Source organism: Panulirus ornatus, chromosome 25, assembly GCF_036320965.1.
Source record: "Panulirus ornatus isolate Po-2019 chromosome 25, ASM3632096v1, whole genome shotgun sequence".
Classification (NCBI taxonomy): Eukaryota; Metazoa; Arthropoda; class Malacostraca; order Decapoda; family Palinuridae; genus Panulirus; species Panulirus ornatus.
This window is the reverse complement of record NC_092248.1, coordinates 9,833,471-9,859,202: the sequence shown is the minus strand read 5'-3', so window position 1 is coordinate 9,859,202 and position 25,732 is coordinate 9,833,471. Positions and strand designations below refer to the sequence as shown.

General features: G+C 46.7%; 1 protein-coding gene and 1 long non-coding RNA gene across 3 annotated transcripts in view; both read left to right on the top strand.

Moving 5' to 3' along the window:
- The window catches only part of LOC139757247 (uncharacterized), a 199,247-nt gene that overhangs the window by 110,422 nt on the left and 63,093 nt on the right, over window positions 1-25,732 (top strand). Inside the window, exons 3-4 of one of the 2 annotated variants that reach the window (XR_011714553.1) lie at window positions 479-553; window positions 12,462-13,709. The exons of the other annotated variant lie outside the window; for it this stretch is intronic. This is a non-coding gene — a long non-coding RNA (uncharacterized lncRNA). Of the gene's footprint in view, window positions 1-478; window positions 554-12,461; window positions 13,710-25,732 lie in introns of those variants that run through there. 2 annotated transcript variants of the gene reach the window in all.
- LOC139757142 (uncharacterized) lies at window positions 9,318-11,619 on the top strand. Its single transcript, XM_071677239.1, has 2 exons — window positions 9,318-10,302; window positions 11,106-11,619. Exons 1-2 carry the CDS (start codon window positions 9,823-9,825, stop codon window positions 11,493-11,495), a joined length of 870 nt encoding a protein of 289 aa, XP_071533340.1. The 5' UTR covers window positions 9,318-9,822; the 3' UTR covers window positions 11,496-11,619.

Here is a 25,732-nt window from a genome sequence, read left to right as displayed (position 1 = left end):
CTTGCGTCTGATGCGTTTCCTGTCGTGTTCATGGGTCGTCGTACCGTCGCGGTCAAGGGTTGTGCCGTCGTTCCCAAAGGGTCGAACTGTCGTTGTCGAGGGTTGTACGTACGGTCGTGCCCAGGGGTCGCACTGTCGTCGGCGAGATTTGCATGGCCGTGCTCAAGGGTCGTGCTATCGTGCACGAGAGTTTCATGTACGTGCTCAAGGGTCGTGCTGTCGTGCACGAGAGTTTCATGTACGTGCTCAAGGGTCGTGGTGTCGTGGACGAGAGTTCCATGGCCGTGCTCAAGGGTCGTGCTGTCGTGGTTAAGGGCTTCGCCTTCGTGCTCAGGGGGTAAATCACATTGCCAGTAGGTGCGCCACGATACGTAAAGGAAGAGTTGATGTGACTGTACCTGCTAGAGCCTCTGTATAATAGGTCTATAACGCTAGTATGACTATGGTTTGTTGATACACAGTGTTCTCTCTCCCTCAGGTATGTGATCGTGTCGGGCTTCAAGGCAAGTGAAGTGGGAGGAAGAGCGGCAGTGCGAGGTTAGGGGTATTTAAGGTTAGTGGCAAGATGCAGTGAAGTGAAGTGGAAGGTTAGTAGCCAGTTGCAGTGAGGTACAGTGAAAGGTGGTGGTGGTAGTGGTGGTGGCCAGGTGCAGTGATTTACTGTGAAAGGTAGTGGTGGTGGTGGCTATAAACTGTGATAAAGGACGGGTTGCCAGGTACGGTTAGGTGCAGTTGGAGGCGGGCCTGATGCAGTGAATATCTGAGTAATGGTTGTGGTAAATTGTATAGCTGGCCCGGTTGCCTGTGTGTGTGTGTGGGGGGGGGGGTATCCATGGGGTCGGGGTCTGTCCTCATGTGGGGTTTGTCCTCGTTTGGAGGTTTGTCCTCGTTTGGAGGTTTGTCCTCGTTTGGAGGTTTGTCCTCGTGTGGAGGTTGACCCTCAGTTGGTAGGAGGTGGTGGGATAGGGTAGGGGGATGTTGGGGTTGGTCCTGGCTGGAGGGGGACATCAGTGACAGAAGCAGTCGTGTCACATCAAACGGCTTCTTCCTTCTTCTTTTATCTGTCTTACTTCACTGGTACCTTTCCATCTCCTCTCCCTCCCCTGTACCCTTTCCCTCTTTTCTCTCTCCATCATTTTTCCTCACTTTCTCCTCCCTTTTATCTTTGGCTTTAAAGGATGTGGATTGAATGTGGATGATGTATTAGGTTATAGTGGAAGGGACCTGGAATGAGGATGGGGTAAGGGTTGTAGAGTAGGAATGGTCAGTAGATTATGGATTGGATTTGACGTAAAGAAAATGGACCGGAAATTCCATGTTTTCTTTTAAATGAAACTGGCGTATGTGATCATGAAACTGAGACAAGAGTAAAAGACTTCAGAAAGATGGATTAAGATGACACTCTGAGGCAGTTCCTCGTGTCTCCCACGTTTATGTCAACACCCTGCCCTTGATGTGGTGTTGAGGTGGAGCTTCAGAAACCTGAATTCATATATATATATATATATATATATATATATATATATATATATATATATATATATATATATATATATATATATATGTATGTATGTATGTATGTATGTATGTATGTATGTATATTTCTAATGTCTAAACCTCTTTATCTTCCTCGTTTTATATGGGCACTGTTAATCTGCAGTCCGGGTCCTTTCCCCGCGTCAGGGTTGAGAGAGAGAGAGAGAGAGAGAGAGAGAGAGAGAGAGAGAGAGAGAGAGAGAGAGAGAGAGAGAGAGAGAGAGAGAGACCAGGTGTTGCCAGTTGAGGACGTTGAGAAACCAATCATAGCAGCATTCACGTGCGGCAACGGACGAAGGCCCGGCAGGCCTTCCCGCTGCATTGTCCCGCTGCAAGGCGTTCCCCACGGCCACCTCTGGTCACCATTAATTTTTTGTGTAGTGCCTCGGATTTGGCCGGTGTGTAAAGAGTTATATGAAGCTGTGCCAGAGAGGCCCGCTTATATATTGTGAAGGACACGGTGTAGTGAATCTCCATGGTGGACACGTGCGTTGGCCTGTGCCCATGCGAGGAGACCGGGCAGCAGACCCCTCTTGTCTGGGTCCGTGCCGCCGCTCGCCGTTGGCCTACTCGTCCATTGTGATCCGAGAATGGCGCGGATTTAAGTCGGATGACCGTTCGCCGTTTTCTGAGGAGTGTTTGTATCCCCTTAGCTATCAAGGAAACCGATAATACTTTTGTTTTTTTATATCGAAGGACATTTGCATATGTTTGTGTACATGGTTGACTTAGTTGCTATGATAAACAGCGACAGATATAGGGGAGGGGATGATGATTACGTTGTCGCTATGCTAACGTAACGAGCAACAGTGTAACATGCTCTGGAGTACATAGATACCGAGGTGACTTATTTTGTGACGAGGTTGTTTCATTGGCCACCGTAGTGACGGTTGTTAGTAACAGCCTCGTTAGGAAAGATCCCGTCGTAAGGAACCACCGTTGTTTAACGTGTATGTTTCGTGGTAGTTGATGGGGGTTAGCACGTGGTTGAGTCTTGTGTTGACTCCGTCGGGTACGACGGTACGACAGCTTGAACGTCGAGCGCGACGGCACGACCTTTGGCCTTGATGACCTGGCCTTTGATTTGATGACCTTTCTGAGGGTTTTTCAAAGGCCGCCACGCTCAAGGGTCGTATCGTGTCGTGCTCAAGGGTCGTATCGTGTCGTGCTCAGGAGACGTGCCGTCGTAGCTAAGGGTCGAACATCACTTCCCAAGGGACACGCGTCGCCAAGAGTCGTACGTGGTCAAGGCATCGTTCCGTCGTGCTGAAGGGTCGGTCGTACCCATCGTGCTTAGGGTTCGTTCCGTCGTGCTGAAGGGTCGTACCCACCGTGCTGAGGGTTCGTTCCGTCGTGCTCAAAGGGTCTGAACCTCCACACTCAGTGGTCGTGCCGTCGTGCTGTTGGGATTAAGGTTTGGATTGAACGATCATGGCAGGGGTCACCATGCTCCGTCGAACTGATTGGTAGTTACCAACTCATATTAGCCCACGCGTGGACGCCTTCACCTGGTTCATCCCACAGCGTCCGTTTTAATAAAGAAGCATCAGGAGTTATCCGTCGTGCGTCAATATCTACGATTACGTATAGTTTGATTCGAACGAAAAGATTTTTTTTTCTTATGCGAAAATTTTTGATCCTGTTGAATACTTCATGTGATGTATTATCAGGTGAAAAGCCCTTTCTTACAGGCAGTTTGGTAATTTAGAATTGATCAAGTCTAAACACATATTTCTATATTTTTTATTTTTTAGATGGGTAGGTCGCAATTGATAAAGATTTCACTGAGAAAAAATGTAGAGGTGGCTCATTACTATCATCAGCCGGTGTAGTGGACATCTTTGGCCTCTGCTTTACGCGTTAAACAACCTCAGTGTGACTCGAGCCATCTTTACGTCTCCAGGTCTGCCTTTTATGGGTCTCGCTCCATTTTCCAGGTTCTTCCTCGCGTCCTGACGACTTATCGTAAATCTCTTCTCGGGTAGTCTAACCCCCACGTCACCAATCGCATCTTCATTCCCAGGTTTTTTCCCATTTCCCAAGCTTTTTTTTTTTTCTCCCCTCATGTTCACACCCAGTTCCCCATCTCCTCAGCTTCTTCGCCACTTCCTTAGCATCTTCATCACTTTCCCAGCGGGGCCCTTATACACAACAGGTTTCTCACAGCTTCGTAGCTTCTTCGCCCTCAATACCAGTCTCCTCCTCCTCCTCCTCCTCCTCCTGTCTGCAGCCTCTTGAGCATGTCCCCCTCAGGGCCCCTGGTTCTGAGCTCTTCTCACCTGCCCAACGTTCCTAGACACTTCCCCCACATCCCTAGCCATTTCCTAGTGTCCTCACCCATTTCCTCGCATCCCCATTATGGGGCCTCCAACCGCTCCTCGTTCCCCAGACTCTACACAGCCAGTTGCAGAACATCCTCACAAGCGGAGCTTTAATGTGACTCAACCCCGATTTTTTGTGAGGCGTCTACCGCCTCCATTGGACCTGCCGGGGGCCGTCTCCCGGTGTGGGAGAGTTGGCAGACCCTCAACAGGAGGGGGCCCCTCATTGGGCAGGGGTACACTGGGAGGGCATGGTGGGGGGAGGAAATCATCGTAGGGGTGTGTATGGGGCCTGGTCGGGGTCGCAGGGGCGTACATAATTATATACAAACACAACCTGCATTGTTAAGGCCTGGGCTCAGCAGACGGTAACGTGCACGCTGCATTACGTTACATTTGGGTAGGAAAAGAGGCCACCGGTCGTCGTGGCCCTGGTGTTGCTGGGAACAGGTTTTGCCCACGTTCCTCCCTAGATTGTAGTCGTTTGATTTTAGTAGCGGAACCAGCGTTGTCATGCACACCCTGGGGGGAGACAGGCAGAGAAATGATGTGATACTGTTGTATTCACGATGTATGTATATATGTTTTAAAGAAAAAAAAGGCACGAAATCGTTGCGGGCGTTGTTCAGGTGTGTTGCTGGGTCCGCAGTTTTTTAAGTGTTGCCTTTTGAGGTGTGCATAATTTTTCTCCGTCGCACAGTTCCCACATGTTTAAAAGACTTTGTGAATTTCTTTGATCAAGGACTTGAGTATGTACATACGATATCAAGGGTAGGCTACCACCACCACTTCAACTGTGACTAAATCAAGGCTACCATCACGTCACCATCACCATAATCACCACATCAAAAAAGCACTCCCATCCATATATCCACCTCTTCCTTCTTTTTTCTTCTGACTCCTTTTCCAGTTTGATGTCGTATTCCCTTTTCTTCTCCCTCTTTGCCCTCGTTTATTCTTCGACTTTCCCTTCCTCCTCCTCTTCCCCCCCTCCTCCTCCGGTTGGAGGAGGGAATAGACGATACCGGCTGGCCCAGCTTAATGGCACAAAGCTCGTCATAAGACACACGTAGCCTTATTTCCTCTTGTCTTTTGCTTCGTCTTCCCAATCCTCCTCCACCTTTGTCTTCCGACATTCTCACTGAGGGTTACTTTCATGATCATCATCTTCCATATTCATGATTATTCCGGCAAAAATACCCATTGAATAAGGAATGAGAGTAATATAACCTGAACAAACAAATGGTTAACGAAAGTAGGAAAGAGTTTTACAGTCTGAACTGTATATTAATCTGGTTTGGATACTACTTATTATCTTAGGTTTACAGTTCAATCCCTAGACTGTAAGTTTTTTTTCTGCCACAGTGGTAGTTTGTAAGTGCTGTATATTATGCAGGGTCCGTAGAGAGCAACACGTTACGGATATCTTTTACAGCTAAACTGTCGTTTCATTTACTTTCGACTCATCCAAACGTTACTATCTTCGTGTCGAAGTACACAGAGAAGAAAGGCTGGACCTTATTGTACTTTTTAAAGGCCCGTTGAGAAATGGACTGAGAATTTCACAGGCAGGAATGTCGGAATGAGCTTGCTATTATCGCCGTTTGATCACGGCGACCTAGTGAGGTGCAGTTGCAGCCGGGGAGCGAGCCTACCCATGCAGCAGTGCACACCTGCATTGCGTCGGCTGGAAAAAAAGGATTAAATCCCCTTTTCATGCACCGTCTGTTGCCGACGTCGCCAGGTGGTTTTTTTGCTCCTCTCGGGGAGAGGGGAGGCTGCGTTCACGGTGGAGGAGGTGGCGAGAGGACTTCTTTTTTTTTTGCGCCGCTTCGACAACGAGAGTATTCACTTGTGTGGCTAATGGTTCCAAAACATAACCATCTCCGGGGTGCATTAGCATGACAGTGGCGGCATCTGCGTCCCCGAGAGGCGAGGAGAGTCGGCCGGTGTTGTGGGGCGCCACTTGGACGAGGGTGGTGAGGAGGGCCCGCGGGAGTGCTCCGGTTGGAGTGCATTTGGTTCAAGACGAGCCATTGCCTGCCTCCTCACCGTTGTCCTCAAGTGTCTTTACCCTGTCTCTCCCTCACGCCAGAGATCCCCCTCCCTCTTACCCTCACGCTATACCCTCTCCTACGGTTGATGGATCCCTCCACAGCAACGCCAAAGGGACTTACTGTCACAGTTCAACCTGTACTAGCTGATCAGCAGCCCATGTTGCTGTGAGTGGTTCTCTCTCTCTCTCTCTCTCTCTCTCTCTCTCTCTCTCTCTCTCTCTCTCTCTCTCTCTCTCTCTCTCTCTCTCTCTCTCTCTCTCGACTGGTGGCGTGCCCCAAGGTACGTTATTGGCGCCGGTTGAGCTTCGCTGAAACTATGACATGACGGGTAGTGTCGACGAAATTCTGCCTTGTGGCAGCTTGTGGCAGAGGGTAGCCACAGCGTGTCGTGCGGCACACCGCATTTCCCTGGTGGATCGAAATTGTTCTTTTCTCGTTCGTTACTCACGATTGTGTGAACGTCTTAACTGGGCTTATGTAGGACTGTCTTTAGCCATTTATTCAAGTTTCTCTTGAATGCTCGTCACTCGATGGTAGAGAGAGAGAGAGAGAGAGAGAGAGAGAGAGAGAGAGAGAGAGAGAGAGAACCTGCCGCGCCCAGAATTCGAACCCATGCGGTCCAGTGCTGACTCATGGTCAGTAATGCGGAGAATGGATGTATGTATGTCCGTGTGCGTGTTTGTGAGTTAACTAAGCTACAGTTACGAGGGTTGAATGATGCACTAATGAGAAAGACTTTAAGTGATGATGTAACTGATATAGGTACATCAGTTGGCGGGTCTGGTCTGTGATGGTCTAAAATTCTAAATCGACTTTGAATGGTCGCTTTGCGTTTTTATGAGATTAATAATGATCTTTATTCATATTTTCTTCACATGATTCATTCAATATGGCAGCGAATCAACCAAATGATCATAATGATGAGATGAAAATCGTGAGAAAATATACTAGATTTCTGAAGATTTTTATTTTCTCAATATCTTAAGTCGATTAAGATTTATGATTTTTTAGACTCTCTTGCCCATCATTTTGGCCGGTGCAGTACCACGAGTGACCCCATTCTGGGCGGTGCGCGACGTGCCTCCAGCTGTGTGCTGGCGATGCCCACCTTTGCGTCACTGATCACATGCGACCTTGGCCAAGCAAGCAAGCAAGCATGAGCAGGCAGTAAATATGAGCATTACTAGGGAAGGCTGAAGTATGTCGTCTCAAGGAGGGTTGTTCCTTTTCTGTGTATCTGTGTCTTGGTGGCATATACACCCCAGGGCATTGGGCGTGCCGGGTCTAGTGTGACACAGTCCGCTGTGCAGGGGAACAGAAGTCTGTTGCACTTGATGTATTCCTGTAGGACTGGGAACAGATTTAGTAAGATTGGGGGTTGATAAGGTCGACATTGGTACGATACGTCGATTGTATATGTTATGGTCTCGGGTATTACCAGGTATTGTATACATCTCACCGGTATTACCCGGTATTGTATACATCACACGAGTTGTTTACATCGGGGAACATAACTCGTGTGTCTGCAGCGGGCCTGGTGTTTGCACACAGTACCTTCTAGTATATCGGGAGACGCCGCCGCGAGGCATTGCGATGCTGTTGTACTTCTTCGTCTTGATATTGCTAACCTCACATATATGTGTGTATATATATATATATATATATATATATATATATATATATATATATATATATATATATATATATATATATTCTTTCTGGTGAGGATTGCGACCCGATCCGTCATCGTTGTGATACGTCATTGTCCCTTGTCACATCTCCAGCGTCGTGAGACGGAGGAGTCTCTCTCTCTCTCTCTCTCTCTCTCTCTCTCTCTCTCTCTCTCTCTCTCTCTCTCTCTCTCTCTCTCTCTCTCCGCATGCGGTAAAAACTCGCCGCGTGCGGAGTCATGCCCCTTTGTGTGCGAGCGCTGGTCCGACTCACCTGTGGCAGCCGTCTTGAAAACATTGCTCGCCCAAGTATGATGAATTGACTCTTGTGGACTTTGTCCGGCCGGGGTGTAGTTTAAGGCCGGGCAGAGCGGATGTCACAACAGAGGATTAGCTATATATATATATATATATATATATATATATATATATATATATATATATATATATATATATATATATATATATATGTATATATATATATATATATATATATATATATATATATATATATATATATATATATATATGTATATACAACCATACCGTTGAGCTCTTGAGTTATTCATTTGTTAAAGACAAAGGTTATAGGCGAAAAGTTTTTGATAGAGTATTTACTACAAGTTATGCGTTGAGGTAAAAAAAGAGAGAGGTTATTCATGCGTAAATAGCAGAGGAGTTAGGCGAAGAGTTAATGGCCTCTTGAACTTCAAGTTGTTAACGATATAGAGGGGAAATGACATTATTTGTAGCCTTTCGATGGGAGCGTATATTAATGTGATCTCAGACGTAAACAGTACCGGGTGTAGACGGAGTTATGTAGACCTGTTTGGTGATCAGGGATGAGGGTCGTGCCTGGTGATTAGGGATGGTTATCGTGGGTGATTATTAAGGCTGGTGATCAGTGCGGTAGTGATTATGCTCAGAATAATACCAGGGTGAACATATTGTTACCCTCTCGGGTACCAAGACGACGTCACGACCGATATGCTTTGGTGGGTCTGACCTTTGACCTGACCCATAAGGCTCAGGTCAAAGGTCAGGCCCGTAATACCCAAGAGTCGTCCTGTCGTTTTCAAAGACGGTGTCACGGGACTCGGAGTGATTAAACCTCCTACAACAACGTAGTTGTAGAGTTCTGGTTTAAAGACTGGTCGATGGAACGTGCGTATCCAGGAAACGTCATGCTGCCCTGATTTTCCTTTCTTGTTACATTTCTCTCATCGCTTCACGCATCTTTGATGGTCACCCGTTTTCATGTGGCCAGCCAGCATCCCTCGTGAGTATTGATTACGAAGGGTTTTATGTGTGTACACAGAGGTCACTGTGATCAATGTTTGGAAATATATTGTTGCTCGCTGGAAATGATTGCTACTGCCGTGATTCCCCTTGGGTGGTAAGAGGAGTTCGATGTCTGCTGCTCTTTTCCCTCCAGGCACTTGGCATTGATATCATATACGAGTCATTAGTGTTGTTCGACCGTCACTGAGAAAAAAAAATCAACTGTTTTACGTAAAGGGGAAGATTGACAGTTAGTCCTTCCCGTATAGACAGAATTATCACGCATAGCACTGCCATCAAAACTGACAGTTATGATGATCATGTGAACCATGTATTTATATAGTTATTTATTTATTTATTTAGTATACAGAGGGCTTCGGTCTTCTCAAGGGAGCATGTCCTCATCTTGCGAAGTTCTATCGTACATGTCAGGCTCTGGTGGTATCTTCATTTATACCCGTCGGGCTCTGAGGGATGGTAATGAATAACTGAGAGCTGAGTTATTGATTATCTTGTCGGTGATGAAGATCATTTTGGTGAGGGGGGAGAAGGGGGAACCAATCCCCCAACCAGACCAAACATTAATTCCCTTCAGATAAGATGATTGTATTCACAATTACGCTGAGCATAAGTGTGTGGGGACAACTCGAATACGCCAATTATTTTGGAACAGTTGTATTTTAATGGGAAAACTTGTTTTTTTTTTATGTGTGAACGTCAGAACAGGAGAACAGGATGTTCACAGTATTGATGGAGTCAGTATTTTATATTCCTGCAACTAAGGAAATAGTTACGCCGTTCATACTAGTCAGAGCACCAGTGATTTACTAGATATAGCATAGTGGTAGTTGCAGATGGGGAACGTCGGGATGAACGTAATTCATTACTGATGGATATTTCGCCCGGTGGAAATAACTCTTGGGGGGTTGAAACTGCGCCAGGGAGCCGAGCGGGAGAATGACGAGCCAACGGTCGGCGGCGTCAGTGCGCACTCAGTTTTTGAATGTCAGTCACCAGCCGGCGCCCAGCCGGGCAGCACGCGTTGGGGCAATGGCTGTTCCGAGGAGGGCTATGGAATGGTCGCGCGACTTTGTCTTGGAGTTCATCGAGGTTTACAGGGAACTCCCTTGCTTGTGGAAGGTTACGTCGCCGGAATACAAAGACAGGGACAAGAAGAACCAAGCCTACAAAGTGTTGCTGGAGAAAGGAAGGGAGATCTCGCCGGACTTGACTTTGGACGGAGTCAAGGCGAAAATCAACACCCTTCGAACGCAGTTCAGGAAGGAGCTGACGAAGGTGAAGGCTGTCTCAGGCACGGACTACACATACGAGCCCCGACTGTGGTGCTATAGCCAGCTAGCCTTCCTCGCCGACCAAGAAGGTATCAGAGAGTTCGTCTCCTTGCCGTTCAAAGCTATCGTTGGCACGGATGAGGAGGTATGTAACAGTAATTAGCTTGTGGCTGTAAAACATGAGTTTATAGATATAATTTGCTATTTGAGAATGAAAGATTGCATGCACAACACATGTATATATAAGTCATATGCGCATTTGTGAAGAAAGTATTTGCTAACATGAGTTATTTACGGATTAGGAATCGCCAGATTGTAAACACAAATATTTGAGATTCTCCCCTCTTGAAAATTTGCCGTCTTGTTAAGAAAATTAGCACTCGGTTTGGCATAAGAGCAAAAGACATTTGCATGTTCATCAATATTTAAGTGATATGATGAGAGAGGTTCAAGTTATAGCTTGAAAGATAAGGTTGTTATACAGGAGTCATATCTTATTTCATCCTCACAGAATTTTGAGATTTGGTAACATTATGTAACAGCTCTCTTGTATGAACTGTTACTCTGTCGTACTTGTTAAACGTTACTTCTTTCGCACTTAATGTTTTTGAAATGAGTAAACACCATCAGTTGGAGTCATGTAAACTTGTAGCTTTGTATGTTCTTGGGAAGACCGTGGATATGATTAGCCTTCGGGAAATTCAATGGTCATCTGCCTCTCTCAAAAAAATCAAGTTATTGAATAACCTTTAAAGTTTCCCCAGGAAGAATGTTCTTAAGAACATTTTGACTGAATCTTATCATCCCAAAGAACAATGCCATTAGATCTTATCATCAAGCGTTCGTATAATATTGTAACAATCTGCTCAAACTTTCGTGAGGCAATTAGGATATGGAATCTAGCTACTAAAACCCCTCCTCTTTCTCTCTCTCTTCATTGTGTTACAGATTACCCATAGTCTTGCCGAGGGTGTACTATGCGACGTAGAGTGCACTCCGGCGATAGAGGACATCGTGTCTTCCCTACCGAGCACGAGCAAGCAGGACCTAACCCCCAAGGCGTCCCGGCAAGCCAGGAAACGCACGAAGACCGACGCCTCGCTGGAGGAACAGCTGATCTCCTTCGCCATGAAGAAGCTCACGTCGAGCGAGGACGAATTCGACAGCTTCGGGAAGGTCGTGGCGGCTAGGCTTCGCGTGTTAGCTTCCGACCAGAGGATTTTCGCGGGCAAGATCATAAACGACGCGCTGTACGAGGGCCAGCTGAACCAGCTGAGCCACAGGTCGCGCATTGTGAACGTTACGGGTGATGATGACGGCAGCGTGGGTTCCGACTGACGTGGTTGTGCACAGTAACCGCTGCCCGCCTGCCTTCGACCATATACAAAACCTCACCTCATTCAATGTACCTGGCTAAGAGTAATATGTCTTTGTATTATGTGTATATGCATACACACATTTTGTGTGTGTATATATATATATATATATATATATATATATATATATATATATATATATATATATATATATATATATATATATATATATCCTTAGATAAATAGATAAGAAAGAAATGTTCTTTATTTTCCATCTTGTGTGATGAGACGGTTGCTTCGAAGTAATGACATATTGACTAAGGGTATAAAAAAAAATTCCCCCTTTTGAACAAGAATTTCTGAGCTCTTTCTAGCGACTTGAGACTGGTAGTAGTCTAGAGTGTAGTGCAACACGACAGACAGTTTAAGGTGAGTTGTATACTGTGGTGCTGTTTCTCGACGTCGGTCGCTGCAGCTCCGAGAAAAGGTGATGTTCCAGCGCGTCCAAGTGTGTGATCATGTGCGAGCATTTCTTGCAGATAAAAGCTTAGATTAACTATGGAAATCCAAAAGAATTCCAATACTTTTTCTCCTTAGATTAGTAGATTCTGCTGCTAACTCGTTGTGCACCAATATCTTAAATCCTGGGTACTTTAATCCCCTTGCTAAACGCTTAAACTACAGGCTGATGTGAGTGTTAGATGAGGATTGTGTTAATTCCAATAAGGTTTTAGAAGCCAAGTGATATATGATACGTCGCAATGATCTTGTCCAGTATGTACTTTGTGTCTTGAGAAATATGTCTCGCTTATCTTTCGTCTGAGATGGGTATAATTAGAGCATTCTTTTGCCTTAGACATGTCGGACTCTGTACTTGTACCCATCTCTCTCTCTCTCTCTCTCTCTCTCTCTCTCTCTCTCTCTCTCTCTCTCTCTCTCTCTCTCTCTCTCTCTCTCTCTCTCTAATACTTATTTCCTTCCTTTTCAGGTATGGCCTGCGATAGTGGTATACGACAGGCGATACTGAAACTTGACTGGTTGACCCCCTTCACCTCGACGGCACGACCCCTTGGGTCACGTGATGGCTTACTCCTTACCCTGACCCTTAAGGGTCTGGTTAATTTTTTTTTCATTAGGCCATCACACACCCGGGGTTCATCCCGACGTGTTCGAGGGGTTCGACCCCTTGCGTGATGATGACGCACGGTTTGTCAGTTGTATTATGACCTGTAAAACAGGAATATTATGATCAATATTATTTTATATGTTGACCCTGTACTATTATGACCTGTAGATCAGGAATATTATCAATATTATTTTATATGTTGACCCTGTGTACAGGTAATAATAACAAGCCTCTGATTAGTATGAGACATTCCTATTTAGATTTTGGGAACATGCCTCATAATTTGCATACGGCTCAGGTAAGTAGTAGTCGTTTTAATTGTAAGTACAGGGCTTCCTTAACTTCCCGCAGTACGACTGTACTATCCATAAACACGACAGTACGACCCTCCAGCACGACTGTCCCGGCCTTGGATTGGATGGTTTGGCTTATGACCTAATCTTTAAGGATCAGGGTCAAAGGCCAGGCCAACATACCCAACGCCCGTACCGTTGTAATTAAGGGGTCAAGCCAATTATACTGTACAATTATATACTGTGCATCTTTAGGTGAAGTTTGAATAAAAAAAGATTCTTCATTAAGCTAAAGTAGTGTACTCATATACATCTGGGGGGGGGAAAAGGTAAGTGGCAGTTACCATAAACTTAACGATCTTAGATCCATAATTAAGCTCCATACAGTGAGATTGTTTGACCTTAGACAGCAGTTTCCGTGCGTATTTTGGGGGGTTACTACCTTTTTGACTGTAGTAGTAGTTAGGGGCAAACAGACACCGCTAGGATAAGTATAAAGTGTCTGTGCTGGTGGATGGTTGCTGTGGACGGGACGAACACACTGAAAGCTACTTAGAATTACACGAAAAAAAAGGGGTAAAAAAAAAAGGAAAATGATATTGTTGAAAAAGGCGTTGTGGTGTGTATAGAGATGCTGGAGGTTGGCCATCGTTTGTGCCCCCCCGTGTGTAACCCCAGTCATTATCACTGGGTCGTTTAAGAGTGTATTTATGTAAATGTATTTTCAGCTCGACCGTTGGTGAAGATATCGTTTAATTTCAGTGTTTGTTCAGTCGGGAGTCATGCGTTGGGTCATTTAGAATACGACTTAACGAGGCATTGCGGGTATAGCGGTACTCTCTTGCTGGTAAAGCATGTCGAAATATTTGTTTTGTATTTCCATATTAATTATTTCTTTATTTCGCTCATCCTACTTTCGTTTCTTTGCTAAACATTTGATGAAAAAAACGATTGAAGTAGGTATTCCGAAACTTTTGATAAAGAGGAATAAGCTGATATATATATATATATATATATTTTAGAGAATGATTATATCTGATAATCTCTTTTTCTCAGTTCGGTAATTTTACAGTGGATCTGCACAATGATCCCGTCCCTGCATTCTACTGGACGTGATTCCCTGAACGCAGTGGGTGCCGTGGTGGTAAGACTGGACGCTGTCGAACGCTCACCACTTGGGAAGATGATTCGGTAAAGCCTTCAGGCGGGGGGAAGAGAGAAATAGAGAAATACCCTTTTATAAAGAAGGTCGAACCCGACCAGAAATGAAGACGTCCTTTTAAAGATGGAGTTTAAACTCCACTAGGAATAAAAAAAAACCAGAAGGGTGATCGTAACCTCTTTAAGATAACAAGACACATTAAGATGGCTTAGCCTCACCAGAAATGGAAACACACACACATGACTTAAGATATCACTAGAGACAAGAGTCTCACTAGTAACGTAGACATTATATGTAACACAGCATCACTAGAACGCTAAAACACGCATGACAACCTTACTGGGGAAGAAATAGATAAGAGAATAGCTAAATGGTTGATCGTGCTTCCCATAGCAATCAGTGGTGGTGGCCCAGCCTCACAAGGAATCGGATCTCACATGATGGTTCAACCTCCCAGGGGGGAATGTCCCGGGGGAAGGAGGGGGTGCGCGCGCGCACGCGTTTGCTTGGCTCCATCGCAAAACAAAATCTTCTTCCCGCAAAAAAAAAAAAGAAAGAATCGCTTCGTTCTTTCTAAGTACAGTCACCTATTGAGTGGCATTACGCGCTACAGCCATCACGGACGGTATAATTCCCGGTGTTTTGAGGGTGTTAATGACATTGATTACGACGCCACTGACCACACGCTATTACAGACGTATACGAACCCCGGATGTCGCGGTTTGTTTAGAAGTGAGAGGTTGGTATTAGACGATTTCCTCCCTGTGAAGGCGTAACTCGACACTGAACCCGGAATTTATTTTTTTTTTTCGCATCGTATGAGTTTATTGCTCATTCCGAAGCAGAGCGAGGCAGTTCAGAGTCTAGAATAATTTGGGCCTTGCATACTATTAACCCCATAAGTGAGACGGCTTAACCCCGTAAAGTATAACGATTTCACCTCATGAGTACGATAACCTCTTGTGTACCATTAAGAGGCCGGAGGCCAGGCTATCATACCCAGGGGTCGTATTATCCGCACTCAAGGATCGTGCTTAAATGTCGTAATGTCGTACTCAAGGATCGTACTGTCATGCTTAAGAGTCGTATTGTCACGCCCAGGGGTCTATCCGTTTTGCTCGTGGCTCGTACTCAGTGGCCCAACTTTCGTGCTGAGTGGCCCAGCCATCGAACTCAGTGGCCCAGCCATTGAACTCAGTGGCCCAGCCATTGAACTCAGTGGCCCAACCTTCGTGCTCAGTGGCCCAGCCTTCGTGCTCAGTGGCCCAGCTATCGAACTCAGTGGCCCAGCTATCGAACTCAGTGGCCCAACCTTCGTGCTCAGTGGCCCTGCCTTCGTGCTCAGTGGCCCAGCTATCGAACTCAGTGGCCCAACCTTCGTGCTCAGTGGCCCAGTCATCGAACTCAGTGGCCCAGCCTTCGTGCTCATGGGGTTACGAACACGATACGAAGCCCAGGCATTCGCTGCCAGATGGCTTTCGACACCACCAAGTCTTACGCCGTGCATACCAAGCGAAGGACATTTAGACTGATGGAATTCCAAGTTCTTGCAGCACAGGACCAGCAACGCAGACGAGAGAACCAGGCAAAACCGGCAAGCATCGTGCCTGCGTCCATCATGTACGGGGCAAGCGAGGTAAGCCCCAGGATGCGATCGTCCTGTGAAGCGAAATGTGTCGCACAAAAATTTGCCGCCAAGAATCGATGGTATGTGTATCCTCATCTCCAGGAATGCACTTTATAAGGCTGGCGCCTCTCTGCAAGCAAGCAGGTCCCACCAGCTCCAGTTGATGGGAAGGGTCTTCAAGCGTGTTCTCAACTCACAAATCCCTTTAAAAGGAAGCTTGGTGCCCTGCCCCGCAGGTGATGAAGGAATGCCTCCCGCCGTTCGTCAGTTCAGGCTGGGTTGAAGGATCGAGGAAGATTTTGAGAACACACACACGTCATGGCCGCGAGCGATGAAATGTGGAGGTCGCCTAGTGCGGGACGCTCAGCCGCTCGACACCTTGAGTTGTCACTGAAAGAATTATTATTGTTATTGATGCACCAGCACGCACGACGCGTATCCTTGCTTAGACACACACACACACACACACACACACACACACACACGCTCTGCAGCACCATGTCCTTGACAGATGTAAAAAAAAAAAAACAGTCAATTCTGAGTAACTCGTGATAATACGGTAGGGGATGAGTGTAAAGTGTTCCGTCCATAAGAGTAAAGTGGCCTGGTGCCCAGTGCCGTGAGTGGCCCTTATTACCCGAGTACCAGTTACTAGAGTGTGGTCCTTGTGGCAAGGTCAGAGCATCCGGGGGTCGGTCGGTGGGAAGGTCTTGTGATGGCAGTGAGTGGAAGGGATGAGTGAGATGGCAGATGTGGAAGAGAGGTACAGAGGAGGTGGCAGAGGTGGCGGGTTAGTGGCAGAGGGAGTGAGAGAGGAATTTGGATGATCGGTGTGACTGTGCAATGGGCTGGCTATTGGGGCAGTGCTAGCTGTATCGTACAGAGGCTGTGTGTGTGTGTGTGTGTGTGTGTGTGTGTGTGTGTGTGTGTGTGTGTGTGTGTGTGTTGCTGTTCTCGCGTCTCACACGTCCGCTCATTGTCCTTTCATGCCCCAGGCTTCCTACCAGCCTCCCAGTCTCCTGTCGTCCTCCCACCATTCTCCTCCTCCTCCTCCTCATCATCATCATCGTATCTGTCCTACTTTCTGGGTTCTGGGGAAGGGAAGGGAAGCGAAGAGTCCACCTCGAACACGCCACTCCCTCCGTCCGTAACCTGACTCTCCGATCTTCAGTTGGGTTAGAAATACGTAGGAATTTTATGAGAATTTTTCAGATTTCGGTCTGTGCTCGCTCCATCGATCCTGAGCCGAGGATCGAGGGGACAGATGGATTCGCTCTCCATCCTTCATGAAAGTTTCTTTTTTTTTTTTTGTTTTAGCTCAGCTCAGATATCTGATACATTGTGACCTCATTGTGTACAGCACCAGAATAAATTCCCTCTTTTGGATGTTTGCACAGCGTGACACAGAGGTCAGATACACGACTGCCAAGTGCTTTATATGCAATGATAATCCCATCGAATTCTTTTGTGGTATATCAAGAATCTCTGTAGGCTTTATGGGTTTCCGTAATATGACGCGAGAAAGTTACTTAACACGAAATATATTTCCAACATTCCTCCTGGGCTCCCCGCCTGGTGGCATTCAGCCATCCGCAGCCGTGAGTTGTAACCTGGCCACAACCTGTTGTTACCGGATCGTGTTGTCGTGAATTGGTCACGACCCGTCGGTTATGCGCTTCCCCCCGACGCTGGGAAACGGCAGGGGAACTTCAGGGGGGAAGAAAGATGGTATTTTATTGTTTAAGCATCGAGCTGGTGTGTGGGGCATCATGTTGAAACGAGGGGAGAGAGGGAGGGACAGGACTCCTGTGAAGTAAGCTGATGATGCAGTAAAAGTGTATTGAAAATCCGACATGTTATGTTATCTTATGGCTTAATGATGCATCATATAATGCATAAGTATTATCGGTGAGAAATGCTGTTCCATTCGCTGCAGATATGCAAAGAAGAGGTTTGAATATATATATATATATATATATATATATATATATATATATATATATATATATATATATATATATATATATATATATATATTTTTTTTTTTTTTTTTTTTTCAGAACCGTAATTTTGGTATCGATGAAAACAGTGCTGAGTCTTTCCCTCTTAACCACACACCACTTACGGTGTGATGATGTGGTGTGTGTGTGTGTGTGTGCGTGTTTCATTTCTTGGCTACGGTACCAATCTTGTGCGTGACGTGATCGGAGGTCACCGGGGGTCATCATGATTGAGAAGCCACTTAGGCCAAATTTGACCCCTTCCCCTGTTTTTGGTGTTCGGCTCGCGATAGGGAGTTTCTCCCGTTTTCTTTACGTCGTGTTAGGTCTAATAAGATTTTAGTTTATTCTTTTTCAGCATTTGATGTAAATCTTAAGACACGGGGGAATATTGTTATTATCTGCTCTCCCAAATCACTCATTGCGTCATGTTTGTTGACACGCCCAGAGTGTCGTAACCATTCAAAGATTAACCTAAGTTGCACTTGACTGAGTCAACACATAGTGAACTTTTGTGTGTCAAAAAGTGACTGAAAATATGTAGTTTTTACTCCATTGTGATCATGTCGGTTGTTTCCCTGTGTGTGTGTGTGTGTGTGTGTGTGTGTGTGTGTGTGTGTGTGTGTGTAGGGAAGGATCACGTCTGTGCTCATCTTGTGATGTTTTCCCTGTAGATTTCTTAAGGAGTCCTTACGTCAGTGTGTGGAGGATGGAGAATCGTGTATGGCATGGAGTGAGACCAGGTTTAACGGTTAGGTACGGGGCCTTACCCCTCGTACTCAAGGGTCGAACTGTCGCACTTCTAGGTGGTCTTCGCCGTTGTGTTTCAGTGGTCGTTACTGTCGTGCTGAAGGCTCGCACCTCCGTGGGCTAAAGTCGTTCCCGCCGTGCTGTCGTGCTCAGGGTCGTACCGTCGTGCTCAGGGTCGTGCCGTCGTGCTCAGGGTCGTACCGTCGTGCTCAGGGTCGTGCCGTCGTGCTCAGGGTCGTACCGTTGTGCTCAGGGTCGTGCCGTCGTGCTCAGGGTCGTACCGTTGTGCTCAGGGTCGTGCCGTCGTGCTTAAGGGTCTTACTACCGTCGTGCTCAAGGGGTCGTTCTATTGCACAGCCTCACAAGGTTCATACCGTTGTGTTCACCTGGTCGTACCGTCTCTCTCATGGGTCGTGCCGCCGTGCGTGATGGGAGAGAGGGAGTAGGGTGGCAGTAGAGTTGGGCACGGCTGAATCACACACCCCACGGGTTATGCTCGCTGGACCAGGCCGCCGCTCCGTGATCATGCAGATTTGCTCTGCCATGCGGAGAACCGGCAGCGCCACATTCCATTTCATGACGTCACCACGACCTGTCGTACGTACGTACGTACGTGCTGTTGAGCCATTGCTAATCTCTCGCCTGATTCGGGTTACCGGGCCGGGCCGGGCCGGACCGCTCTTGCTTGCCGGCCCTGCTTGGCCAGGGTGGGCCAACCGCTGGTGCTTGCTCAAGGTCGGCTCTCCTCTGCTCCACTCCCAACAGCTTTTGACACCTCAAACGTGCGCTGCTTGCTCATATTTTTTTTTTTCGTCCTGCCAATAAACTGGTTGGAGTACCTGGGAACTAGTTCCTCTTACGCTGCAGGAGAAGTATATTGTAGTTTACGTGTTGGTGTCTCGTTTGTATCGAGTGGTAAGCGTTGGGAGAATATTGTAGTACATTTGTATTATATTGTATTATGTTGTATTATCTTGCCTGCTGGTTCCCTGATCCGGGTTCATGATAAACGTCTTGAGACGCAGGTACGATCCTGAGGCACGACTGTAGGATCCCTCTATTTACGACGGTGCGATTATTATAGGGTACGACGACGCCGCTGTGATCCTCCGCCATAACGGGTCGAATCTTTGGGTATGAATTGGCTCTTGGACTGTTCCTTGACCTTGAAGATTCAAGACAGAGATAAGGCCATCATACCCACGGAGGTCGTACCCTCACGCTGGAAGGTCGTGCCGTTGTGATCAAGGGTCGCACCCCTCGTGCTCACTGGTCGCACAGGTGTGCTCAAGGATCGTACGTACGTTCTTGCTCACTGGTCGTACAGTTGTGCTCAAGGATCGTACGTACGTTCGTGCTCACTGGTCGTACAGGTGTGCTCAAGGACCGTACGTACGTTCGTGCTCACTGGTCGTACAGTTGTGCTCAAGGATCGTACGTACGTTCGTACTCACTGGTCGTACAATTGTGCTCAAGGATTGTACCGTTGTGCTCAGGGGGTCGTACCGTCACGATGAAGGGTCGCACCGTTGTGTTCACGGGTCATAAGAGTTATACTGAAGAGGAAAAATTAATGTTGATATGTTTTCTCGTGTTGGTGTTTGATGTGTCGTACTAATGAATTCTCACGCAACATATAATCTCTCTGAAATGAATGCTTCAGTAGAAATATTGCAGAGTTTAAAACTCAGACGCAAATCCCCTGAGAGAACGATGGGCTGTGTTTAGAAAAAAGCCTCGTGTCAGGAGGATTGGACGTGGAGGGAGTTTAACATCTGAACTGATTGATGTCGAAGTTATGACAACCACGTGATAGCTATTTCATCTTCGGCGTTAATTGTTTAAAAAAAAAAAGAAGATCTGTAAAAGACGTGGTTATAAAACCCCAAACTCGTAACGCTGTAAAAGAGACAGTCTGACTCTTAGATTTAGAGACTCTTTGAAGATATGAAATCGGGAAACAATTTTTGATCGTTGGTTGGTGAGCGAAATGTCTTTTTGAAAGTGTTTAGATGTTTGGACGTTTTGTAATTTCCATATTCCCTCCAGATTATCGTGAAGACTGTGCTCAACATCATCATTTGAAGTAGATGAACTCGTTGATCTGGATTCCATTTTGAAATAATTATTTACCGAGTCAGACGTGCAAACAAATGGCGTATATTAAAAGGTATGAAAAACCTTTTCCCTCAAAGGGTAGACGAGAAGATAGGTCCGTCGAGGGAATGGAAACTGTAAATCGTATAAATTTACGATTCCTAAGCACTCGCAAGATTGATCTACACGACAGATGACGCCCCAAATTCTGCCGTCTGTCTTATCCTTGACTGTCGATAGATATGAGGAACACCTTTTGGGGTGGAAGCCCCGTGGAACAGACGGGACAAGTTCATCAGGAATGAACAGAAGCAACACACACTTGCAGTGGATACATAGGCATGATGGCAGCCGCTGTAAACAGCTTACGGGATCAGACACTGTGTAAGCTTATTTACCGGTCGAGTTGTGGGGATAAAGACGAGCCCCAGCCTTAAAAAGAGGGGTCGGGGGGTGGGGAAGGGGGGAAGATATAACGTTTTAAATGCCTCGTACAGAAAATGTAGCGTGTAGAAAATAGAGAAAATGTTGGTGTTTGAGTCTGTAATGTGTGATGTGCTGGGAGTTCACAGCAGCGCTTTGAGTGAGTTAAATGTCACCATACGCGTCTCGGTTCAGTGTTGTCCATCTCCGCATATCTCTTTTTCTTCCCCCTCGCCACTACTTGTCCTCGTCCTCTGTTTCACCTTGTGGTCGACCCGGTGCGCGCGCATAACACTCGCCTTTGAGTTATGTTTTCTGAGTTTAATGTCTGTGTCGAAACACACGTAGATTAAGCATTGTCGGTGATGATCTGCACACTTGGCTAAGGTTGGGGTGGGATGCAGGTATGGAGAGTTGCAGGTGGCGCGATGCATTGACGTGGGAGAGTGGCAAGTGTTGGGACGAGGGCCCAAGAGGGCCTTCTTCCTGCCAGAGAGGGAGGAACAGCATTAAGGTCATTATTCTCCCCTTACGCTCCCTTACGTTTTTATGATAAGCCAACATCTAGTGTGAGTGAAGGAGTAATTATAGAATCATATAGTGAAAGAGAGATGTGTGATATGTGATCAAAGCATTGATGTTGTATTTACACATTGTTTGTTGGTTCTACCAGGATTTTAAGTGTAAGTATAAGGGTGTATATGATCGAATTAAGTGGAGGGAAGTCTTAATGAAAGCACTGTTGGTCTACTCCAGTTAGACGTCATTCATGGTTGCGTTACTACCAGGAATTCAGGTATAAGTACAAGCGTGTGTTTGGTGGAGTACGTGGACGAGCACCTGGGATGAAGCCAGTGAAGGAGGGATGATCGTTTGTGAAGCCCCCAAGTGGAGGTCATCGACATTGTCATTGACTTGCAAGGCTGGGTGCGTGTGTGGGGGATGGGGTGGTGGTCAAGAGATGAGGGGCGGTGGGGATTACTCTTAAGTCTTTGGACACGTCAGTACGACCCTTTGAGCAGCACGGCGATGCGACCCACGAGCGCCAAGGTACGAGACCCTTGAGGATGGAGGCCAGACCTTTGAGCATCAGGTTACAACCCCGGGGGCTTAATGGTGCGACGTCTTACCCAAGGAGAGAGAAACAATCAGTTTATTATCCATTGTATACCAATAACCCTGGAGTGTATTTGTATCTCTGTGACGTCTTGCCATTATATAACTAGGAACACCATTGTTATGTAGAAATGTTTGTGTGTCGCACGGCCTTAAACGTCCACAAATTACCCTCGTCTGTGTTGACTGTATGTATTTCACGAAGGAACTCGAGTGTGTGGAACATGGGTCTCATCAGAGGCAAGAACGTCATGTAGCTTATGTTGTCTAAGTTTTAGTTAGAGACACATACGTTAAGACACCGTGTGGTGGTACTGTAAAACGAGTACAGCTGAATTCACACAGCAACAGATGTTTGGGTCCTAACGAGTCTGTTTGTGATAGTGGGAAAGATCAGAAACTTACGGAATGATGTGGTAGAAGCAGAAAGACATAAGGATTTTTTTTTCTGTTTTACTAAAGAGGAAGACCTGTATGCAACTTCTCGTGCAGCTTCGTAGATGAAGATAGCCTGGGAGAGTAGATAAGTCGGGTCGCTTTTGACTCAACTCTGCCAAGTAAGGATGCAGAGCTAGACCACACACACACACACACACACACACACACACACACACACACACACACACACACACACACACACACACGATGTGAGAGCAGTATTCCCTACAAGGATGGATCAGTCCTTTGTGTAAACGGAGCATCTGTTCAGAAGAAATTAAATTTCGACATCGAAACAGGACACCCAGTTGCTTAGAGGCAGACTTAGCTATTTTTCCCTAACGTGGGGGGGGGGGGGGTTCCAAGATAAGAGTGGATGTTACAGTAATACAAAGTATGGTCATCGACCCAAGAGGTGGAATTACGTCTCTGTGTTACTGTTTAGCACTGGGTTCGAATCCTGGTTCCGGCAGTCGGTCCACAGTCAGCCCAGCTCTTTCATCCGGCCCTAGGGATTAGTCGATAGAATGGATAACAGAAGGCCAGTATATGTATCAATACATAGCTTTAATGAAATAGCCTTGAGGAGGGCATTCAGTTGCCCGCGCCATCTCGGTAAACATAAAAAAAAAAAAATACTGTTGAAGAAAAAGTACTTCGCCTCATTCGCGATAAAACATTTGCCAACGACTTTTGTTAACGACCGTAAGGTTTACCATCACCTGACGGAGATACCTTATGTGACCGTGTGATGATCCATCCTATGGAGCTACTGCTCATGACAGGACGACGGAGTGTGGGCCGGCCGTCGCGATGAATGAGCATGTTGTCGGTGCCCAGAAGTGTCGGGCACCGAGAGAGAGAGAGAGAGAGAGAGAGAGAGAGAGAGAGAGAGAGAGAGAGAGAGAGAGAGAGAGAGAGAGAGAGAGAGAGAAATCATTTCCGTAGTCAGGACGAGACGTGTTAGTCGGATCCAAACTGGTTACCTCGAGGACGTCAAGTGCCTAGGCTTGTCACACTCCGCTGCTGGGTGAGGTGGTATAACCTCCTCCCCCTCCTCCCTCGCTTGAGGTTGTCTTCCCCGTAGAAAAAAAGAGTGACTTGCCCCCTGACCTTCCCAGAGGACCTGCCTCCTTCTCTCTCCACCCATGCTTGCCCCTGCCGGGAACCTAGGGGGTCACGGTCAGAGGTCGGGAGGGGTGTAGAAACCTTCTTGGCCAAGTGTGGGGTCATTGCTTGATTTGTTGAAAGCATGATAAGTCTGATTCACAGTGACGAATCACTTTTTTTATCAATTTTTTTTTTTTTCATACATACGCTGACGTGTGGCGCAGGGTCGTAACCTGATTCTCTCGCGCTGTGGGTTATGGGTGGGTTTTATCGCCTCGAGTCGTGACCCAGAGCGGGTAAAAAAAGCTATGAGGAGTCGGGGAGGGGGTGGTCGGTCACTCCTGCTGGAGGTCTGTACACAGTGGCTAGCATGGTGTGGAGGTCGTGGGTTGGAAAAAGAATGACTTGGACGTCTGCGTGTAGGTGTTTTTTTATTCGCTGTCGTAGCCTGAGTCAGGAGTGCTTGCAGGTTTACCCCGTGCGCGTCTGCAGTAACTCTTGTTTTGCTTCTGAGTCTCGTGTTCTGTGTCTCATTGAAGGGCCTGGCCGTCCTTAGGACTCTCCGCCCTTACTGCAGCCTTCGATATGATAAGAAAGTAGTGTTCGGTCCGCTCTGGTGAGGTGAGGTAGGGGTTGGGGGAGGGTAAAAGCTGTTGGAGATGCAACGCCTCTCTGTCTCTTGTCTCGATGGGTTCAGCTAGGGTCGTACCTTCTTGCTTTGGACCCATATAGTCGTATACTGGGGTCGCACCGTCGTGCTGTAGACTCGTACCATCGTGGTCTGGGGTCGTACAGTCGTGTTCTAGGGTCGTGCCGTCGTGCTGTAGACCCATATCGTCGTATTCTAGGGTCGTACCGTCGTGCTGTAGAACCATAGCGTCGTGTTCTATGGGTCGCACCGTCGTGTTCAGTTTGACGAAGATTGGTCACCATGAAGAGCTGGCTGCTTACCGTTCTGTGTGTCATTAGCGCTTATGATTCCAGCCCTTGTACCTGATTGGATGAATCGTTACCAGTATGATCCCATCCCGAGCACCTGATTGTAAGTGGGATTCTAACCCTCGTGTCTCAGGTGACTGCAGGAAGAAGCGTGGTCGTTGGTATGTTAGAGTTGTAAATGTCACGTGCTTGCTGGCATGCATGCACTTACGTGCCAGTGTGACTAAGGCAAAGCAACTGGTGTCAGCAGTCTTTTAAAGTTTCCGTTTATATATATATATATATATATATATATATATATATATATATATATATATATATATATATATATATATATATATATTCATTTGTTCATTTATATATTTTCTTGTATTTGTATTTTGTATGTGCAAAAACACTTCCTAATATTTTCAAACGTATTTCCTTTCAGTTCTTTTGATAAAACTTTTCGATTGATTGCAGCTCTTGCTTTGATGATTCGTCTTTTCACATCAAAAGGTGTTATTTTTTTCTTTATTTTGTTTTTGTTTTGCTGGATGTCTCTTGATATTGAGAATATAGACACTCTCTCTCTCTCTCTCTCTCTCTCTCTCTCTCTCTCTCTCTCTCTCTCTCTCTCTCTCTCTCTCTCTCTCTCTCTCTATCTATCTATCTATCTATCTATCTATCTATCTAGTCATACGTGTACGAGCGCATTATCTTCTATGTCCATTCCCAGCACACTGTGCCCACACCTGTGCAGCGTGTGACAAGGAATGATGGTGGAAGACTAATCTTTGCCTCTCACGGCCACCTCCAGGAAATCTGTGTAACGGAGCCAGCGCAAACGACCCAAGGCAAGGATCCTACCTGGTATAGTGAGTAGCTCCAGGGTCGTCGCTGACGACCCAAGGAAACGACCCCCTTCCCTGGTTGATAGTTGTACTTCGGGGGTCGCCAATGACGACCCAAGGAAACGACCCCCTTCCCTGGTTGATAGTATAGTACGCCGGGGGGTCGCCAATGACGACCCACGGCAACGACGACCCATCCCTCCTTGGCTGGTAGTGGCTCCGGGGGTCACCGCTGACGACCTGAGGCAGCGACGCTAGCGGGTGTCGGCCTCGGGGGTCGCTGTTGTTCTGGTATTTGTGGGGCTTCCTGGACACGCAGGTGGTTCGTGGTGGTAGACACGGTCG